Source organism: Capra hircus, chromosome 19 (assembly GCF_001704415.2).
Source record: "Capra hircus breed San Clemente chromosome 19, ASM170441v1, whole genome shotgun sequence".
In the NCBI taxonomy this organism is placed as follows: Eukaryota; Metazoa; Chordata; class Mammalia; order Artiodactyla; family Bovidae; genus Capra; species Capra hircus.
In genome coordinates, this window is record NC_030826.1 from 23,830,699 (window position 1) to 23,838,719 (window position 8,021).

The following is an 8,021-nucleotide window of genomic DNA, read 5'->3' on the forward strand; positions in this document are numbered from 1 at the left end:
CCTTGTAGGCTGTAGTAGCTCAACTCCAAATCAGTGCCTTGGATGAATCATGGCCATGGTCAGCAGCTGCCCCCTGATTTCCCTTTTTATTTTAAACCATGTCTTAAGACTGTAAACTCTGTGAGTTCCCAGATTCCCACCTTTGCTTATGCTATTTTCTCTGTATTGAATGTCTTTCTTCCAATGTCATATGTTCAAAATCTTCATGACTCAGCTCAAATGCTGTCTTCCTCCAGAAACGCTGCCCTGATCTGTGCCCATTTTAAAGTGATACTTACATCTTCGACATTCCCGTTACACTTTAATTGTATTCTACGTGGCACTAAGCACTGTGCCTTCAGCACAGTCATTTAGTGATTTAGTCATTTAGTAATTTAAGGATGAGATTCATGGCTGACTCAACCTTAGGAACTACATGCATAAACTCATTGTAATTGTGCATCATTTTGTAAATAAATGAATAGCCGCACTGGTTGACAAAGAGGTTTTCTGGCCAAAGGGGCCTCATTGTGGGCTAAGGTGGTGAGGAAAGGATTTGTGGACAAGTGTGAATTGTGCTAGACATGATTTGGAGGAAGTCAAGTCTAGCGAAAGGCACAGGATGACTGCTGTAGGGACAGGGTTGATTCCTCCATTTGTCTCGATAGGCATGCAGGGGTCGTAGCATCCGTGCATTTACAGATAGCTCTTTGTATGAACTTCCCACACATTTTCTACAATCAGAAGAGGGACTTTTCAAAAGCAAGTAAGTCATGAGCCAGAATACTATGCTCTTCTAGTAGCTTCTGTCCAGCCCTCAATTAACAAGGAACGAAACTTTCAGTCTCCTAAATTCTGGTTGTTCACCAGACTAGCTGTCCAGGGCTTCAGTGGTTGATGAAATCACAGGTGTAATCCATTAATGACGTGACCCTTCTAGATCACCATTCTTGGGGATCCGTATGAGTCCTGGGCTTCCCTCATTACGCTGTGACCACTCCCTGCTCTGAAATTCCAGTAGGTCCTTCATGCTATAGGGTTGGTCTCAGGGATCTGGTCAAGTTGCCCAGTAAGGACTGAGTTCTGGGCAGGGACTTGAACACTGAATAAAATCAGAAAACAAGCTTTATCTTAAAAAGAAGGAAGAATTGGTAACGGTGCCTGGAAGTGAAACCTCAAGCTTTGGATCATAGTCCCAGCTTTTCCACTCACCTGATATGTCATCCTGTGAAAGTCTCTTTATTTTTGCTTTTGAGACCTTGGTTGCTGCATCTGTAAAACCAGGAAGCTTGATGTAGTGACCACTGAAGTCCCTTCTCTGTTACATGGGAGCAGACGGAGGGTCATGTAAGAAGTCACTTTACTGTGGCACAGAGGCCAGCGAGGTTTCATGGGAAGGGCTGTAAAAAGGGGATGAGAATCTGTACAAACTCAGTCCTCCGCTACTCTGGGGGAAAGAAAGGGGCCATATATACAGAAATGAGACAAAGAGAGGCTGAGGCCATCTCTGTCATGGGACTTCTCCACCATGGTGTTGTCCCCTTGAGACCTCAAAATTGGCCCAGGAAGGCGAAGGAGGCAATGGGGAGAGCTAAGGACAGGAACACAATACAAGCCCTAATAAATACTGCAGTGGCAAATCAGTGGTGCCTCATGACTCTGTTGACTTAGAATTTTTTCAAACATCTTCATCGCCATCCCTCATGTTAATTTATGGAGCTGCTTAGGGCAGCTGTCCTGATAACTCTATTTAACAGATGGGGACGTAGGGAGCTATCGGCTTTCCCAAAGTCATGAGGGAACTAGAGGCAGAGCCAGGATTGAATCTGGGGTCCCAGGTTGGAAGTTTTGCTTTCCCAGATGTCTGGTCCAAACAGAACCTTGGAGGTATAGACCAGCCGACTCCTGAACCCCGCAATGAGGAATAAACCCAAGAAAGAAGCCAAAGCCTCCTTTTCCAACTTCAAATTTGTAACAAATCTTCAGAAAGAAAATACATTCCCACCTGGGACTTATTAACAAGGGACACACACTCTTGGGGATCCTATAATGATCCTGAGGGTGGTAGAAGCTGAGGATCCCCCTAGGAGGTTGCCCCCCACCATAATTTTATGGGCCAAGTCTTTCAAAAATGAGAGTCTACTGTTAGAGATGACAGAGATTGAAAGTTGGAGAGGCTGTGTAATGCAACCCCTGGATTCTCATGTCCTTCTCAATTACACCACAGCCCCTATGACAGCACACTCTCTGTAGGTGCCTGCTGGACTTTGTAAAGGAATAGACCTGCTCATCCAGTTATGAACAGCTACTGAACCCCATTGAACCCCAGTTTCCCTATTTGGAAAATGGGTAATATTCTCTCAAGGTTGCTGGGAAAATTAAATAAAGTAACACACATAAAGTTCTTATTAGGAGACCACTGATGATGTTAGTAGCATAATAATACCATTTAATACACTGTGTACATGACACTACACCATGAGCTTTATATACACGGAATCTCAACCAACTCTTACAACAATCCTATGAGATAACAATTGCAAAATTTTTTGTTCTGGTTCTGTGAAAAGTGCCATTGGTAATTTGATAGGGATTGCATTGAATCTGTAGACTGCCTTGGGTAGTACAGTCACTTTTACAATATCGATTCTTCCAATCCAATAACAACAAGTGCACCTTACCCCAGGGCCCCGGCTTCTCTCCCACTCTGAGTGTCAGCCCACCAGGCCTGGCGCCAAGAGGGATCCCCTCAGCTACAGCTTCCCCCTACGGGCAAAACGGAACAGGAGGATACTTGCAGCCTTTGCACCCAGGACCCCGATAGGCTACTATGGTCACCTACAGGGCTCCCGCAGTTTTGGCTACCAAAGACCTCCACGGTTTTTGCCAACATTGACTTCAGTAGGACAAGCTACGCCAACTAATGTGCTTCTGCACAGCAAAGGAAGTAATTAATCAAAGGCAACCTACAGAATGGGAGAAAATGTTTGCAAATCCATATTTGGTGGCTTCCCAGATGGCTCAGTGGGTAAAGAATCCATCTGCAATGCAGGAGACACAGAAGACGAGGGCTCGCTTCTTGGGTCAGGATGATCCCCTGGAGACGGAAATGGCAACCCACTCCAGTATTATTGCCTGAAGAATTCCATAGACAGAGGAGCTTGGTGGGCTATAGTCCATGAGGGTGACAAAGAGTCAGACACAACTGAGCAACTAAGCCCATGTATCTGATAAAAGGTTAATACCCCAAATCTATAAAGATCACATACAACACAATACCAAGTAAAAGCAAAAAGTCCAATTTTGAAAATGGGCAACAGACCTCAATAGAAACATTTTTCCAGAGAAGACATCCAGATGATCAACAAGTACATGGAAAGGTGTTCAACATCACTAGTCATCAGGGAACTGCAAGCCAAAACCACAGTGGTATCACTTCATACCTGTTAGTATGGCTACTGTCAAAAAGACGAGAAATAACAAATGTTGGTGAGGATGTGAAGAGAAGGGAGCCCTCACACACTGTTGGTGAGAATACAAATTGGTATAGCCATATGGGAAACAGTATGGAGTTTCCTCAAAAAATTAAAAGTAGAACTGCCATATGGTCTAGATCCTTTGTCCACGGGATTCTCCAGGCAAGAATACTGGAGTGGGTTGCCATTTCCTTCTTCAGGGGATCTTCCCCAGCCAGGAATCGAACCTGAGTCTCTTCTGTCTCTTGCACTGGCAGGCAGGTGTCTTACCACTAGCGCCGCCTGGGAAGCCAAGTTACACACCCAAAGGGAATGAAATCGTTAGTAAAGAGATAGCTGTGCTCCCATGTTCACTGCAGCAGTATTCATAATAGTCAAGATACGGAAACCACCTAAATGTTCTTCAGCAGATAATTGGATAAAGAAAATGTACACAGAGGAGTATCATTCCACCGCGAAAAGGAAGGAATGCCTGCCACTTGTAACAAAATGCATAGAATTTGAGGGCAAGCTCGGCTGTCCACGGACTTCTCCAGGCAAGAATACAGGAGTGGGTCGCCATTCCCTTCTCCAGGGGATCTTCCCAACCCAGGGATCAAACCTGCATCTCCTGCATTGGCAGGCAGGTTCTTTACCACTAGCGCTACCTGGGAAGCCCTAATTAATCTCATTTAACCTAAATTGTGGGCTTCCCTGGTAGCTCAGACAGTAAAGCGTCTGCCTACAATGCGGGAGACCCGGGTTCGATTCCTGGGTCAGGAAGATCCCCTGGAGAAGGAAACGGCAACCCACTCCAGTATTCATGCCTGGAAAATGCTATGGACTGAGGAGCCTAGTGGGCTACAATCCATGGGGTCGCAAACAGTTGGACATGACTGAGTGACTTCACTTCTTCACTTCACTTCACTTCAACCTTAATTACTTTCAAAGACCTTATCACCAGATACAGGCACATTGGGAGTTTTAAGGCTTCAACAGATGAATTTTTGTGAGACACAATTCAGTCCACATCATGGATATTAAACATTTGAAAATATATTCAACTTAATGTGAACATCAAAGGATGAATATTGAAACACTCATTGGTAATTGTCAACCTTTATATTGTGATAAATTAGAAACATTTATTTATAGCAGTTGACAAAGTTGTGAGGATGAAGTGATTTCACTCACTATTGGAATAACAGGATAGTGCAAATATTTTGTAGAACAAGAGTGAAATACATAGAAAAAATCTAAAATTTTATTTTACTCAACTCAGGAATTTTATTAATTAGAACTTGTGGAAATGTTAGAGGATAATAGAAACTCATCTCTAAAGAATAGTTTTTACATCATTGATTGTAATTGCAGTAAATCTAGAAACAATCTAAACTCCATCAAAAGGAATATGGTTAAGCAAATTATGATTAGCTGATAAATTAACATTAGGCAGTCATTAAAATGGATTAAGTAAGTTTTCAGATATTTAGCATGTAGAAAAGTCTACTGTGTAATGTGTAAACATAAAACATGGCATATATGCCTCTACTGATATGAGTATAGATAACAATGTTTATGTTGATATAAAAATACATAAATATATTTATGAATGTATAAAAAAACTAAAAAGGTTAAGTACCAAATTCTTAACAGTAGTTTCTTCTGGAAAACTGCATTATGAAGAGTGAGGACAGAGAGGATAAAGGTTCTGATTTTACACTCATAAAATTTTTTTTGTTTCTATAAACATGATTTCTAAGGAAAATTTTAAATCAATGGATATTTCTATTTTAGAAAAATAGAAAGAAATGCCAAAGGAAATATAAATTCTCCACTGTTAAAAACCCTAGAATCTTGAAGTATAGGCAGGGTACTGGGAATCAGGGTCTCAAATTATACTGTACTAGGTCTGGATCCTTGTGTAAAAGCAGGTTGGGAATGCTGCTTTCAGAGCAAGCCTGACAGGAGGATGTGCTAATACTTGGCACCAGGCTGTGACTTTCTATATTGAAGTCTAGATAGAATCTCTGCTGGAGTATTTTGGGGAACCCCAGCAGCAAAAAACTAAAGGTTCTTTCTATCGGGTCATGAGCCTTCCAGAATATAGAACTACCTGGGTTCCATGTCCATCTGGAGTGTAAAGGGTAGCTAGGACCCAAATGGCAACTAGTCAAGGGCTCTGGTCTACAGAACCTACACATCTATTATCAGCTCGAACCTCCTTGAGGAACAAGAAGCCTCACTTCCTAACAAAAGTAAACTTGCTCAAGACGTAGGATGGACAGGGACACTTGCTACGGTTTCACCCTCTTGAGACATCCCTCATGCAAAGGCTCGTTTCCCCTTGAGCACCCTCCTTAGGGCGCCCTGCACATCAGGGTTCCGGAGGCTGTAGATGAGTGGGTTCAGCATGGGACTGATGATGGTGTTGAGGATGCCAACCCCCTTGTCCTTGTCGGAAGCCTCCACTGAGCCTAGCCGCATGTAGCTGAAGACGCCTGTGCCATAGAAGATGCCCACCACGGTGAGGTGGGAGCCACATGTGGAGAAGGCTTTCTTCCTGCCCTCTGCTGAGTGGATCCGCAGGACTGCAGCTGCCACATGGATGTAGGAGGTGACAATGAGAATCACAGGTGCACCTGCCATGAGGACACCCAGACCAAAGAGCAGCAGCTCGTTGAGCTGGGTGCTGGAGCAGGAGAGCTGGAAGAGCTGCGGGAGGTCACAGTAGAAGTGGTTGATCACACTGGGACCGCAGAAGTTGAGTGTGGATATGGCTACAGTGTGGGTCAGTGCATTTGAGAAGGCACAAGCCCAGGACACAGCCACCAGTATCATCTGGACCATCGGGCTCATGCGGGTGCTGTAAGTGAGGGGTCGGCAGATGGCCAGGAATCGGTCATAGGCCATGGCTGTCAACAAGAAGCAGTCCACACCAGCCAGGAGGTGGAAGAAGAAAAGCTGTGAGAGGCAGGCTGCATAGGGAACTGTGCGCTTGTGGGACAAGAGACGACCCAGCATTGAGGGAACGGTGACGGTGATGCACCCAATGTCCAGCACTGATAGATTCCCCAGGAAGAAGTACATGGGGGTGTGGAGTTTGGGCTCCACCAAGATGGCTGCCAGGATGCTGAGGTTGCCCCCGACAGTGACAAGGTAGGCAAGAAGGAAGAGTACAAAGACAGCTGGCCGCAGCCCTGGCGTCTCCACCAACCCCAGCAGGATGAATTCAGTAACAGTTGTTCCATTGACCCCAGATGCTGGTTCCATGAGTCCCTGTAGGAAGATATCCCATAGGGGAAGGGATCAGTCTTTCCAAGTTAGTTGATCAGTAGAAATATATTGACTCGCTTTCAGATGTCACGCCTCAGAGTTAATTCCCAAGTGTCCTAGTGGGTATTTTCTCTTTCAGGCCACACCTCACTCATTAACCTTCTCTGTCTTCATCTCAGTGTTCTTACCCAGCGTCCAGGTGAGTCACCCGTTGCCATAACTACATTGGTCTTCACCTCGTCCTCGTGAAATATAAAAATCTCTTTCTTCCTTGGATCCCTAGAACCAAGGAAGGAGGCCCTCCCACCACCAACAACCCATATGAGAAGATTTGGGGAAAACATAATGCTGAAGTAAAATTGAGCAGATAGTAAATAGATAGTAAACAGACAGGAAAATAGAAAGGAACAGAACTGATCGTGTTGTTGTTGTTGTTTAGTTGCTAAGTCACATCTGACCCTTTTGCAACCCCATGGACTGTGGCCCGCCAGCCTCCTCTGTCCGTGGGATTTCCTAGGCAAGAATACTGGAGTGGGTTGACATTGCCTTCTCTAGATCTTCCTAACCCAGGGACTGAACCCTCTTCCCTGGGGGGATCTTTACCACTGAGTCACCAGGGAAGCCAGAATTGACCGTATTTATAAGGACTTTATAATTTATAATTGCCCTTATAAATATATTACAAAGAAATAAATATCTGGCCAACATCTACGCGAGAAAAATATAAAGGTACACAAAATTAGGAGTTAAAAGGGCCAAAAATAAATAAAATAGAAATGGAACACTATTTGTTCCTAAGTTTGAACAATCAATTCAAGAGTAGTCCCTAAACCAAGTAAACAACCGAAAAATGGAAAAAGTGATTGATAATGTACTTCCATGTGTAGGCTCCAGGCTCATATGCTTCTTTGACCAATTATTTTTTTAATACTTATAATATAAACTGTTCTTAATTACAAAATATGAAAGCCTTCCAAATTTATATTTTTAAAGTTAGCAAATCCTGATATTAAAATGTAACAATGGCAGCAAAAAAGGAATTATTCTACACTACCCTTGTTTAACACTATGTATGTAAAAATCTTAAGTACAATACATGAATCCACCATTATCTAGTAGATTTTATAGCAGAGGATGGTTTAATATTGGTAAATCTATTAATATATTATAGCATATTAATTGGCTTAAAAAGAGGAAAATTTTATAGAGGCAATTCTTAAACACACATATACTGGATATATAGAGAAAAGAAAAAAAAGAGAAAAACACACTTGTAGTTACTTGAAATGAAAATATATCACTTTATGTTAT

The 8,021-nt window shown here is 43.1% G+C and overlaps 1 protein-coding gene across 1 annotated transcript; it reads right to left on the reverse strand.

The window, feature by feature from the left end:
- On the reverse strand, positions 5,760-6,713 carry LOC102183177 (olfactory receptor 3A1-like). The gene has a single exon (XM_005693396.2). It carries the CDS (start codon positions 6,705-6,707, stop codon positions 5,760-5,762), a length of 948 nt encoding a protein of 315 aa, XP_005693453.2. The 5' UTR covers positions 6,708-6,713.

Coding starts and splice junctions, on each gene's coding strand:
- LOC102183177 (XM_005693396.2), bottom strand. CDS start 6,707: ATGGAACCAGCATCTGGGGTCAATGGAACAACTGTTACTGAATTCATC.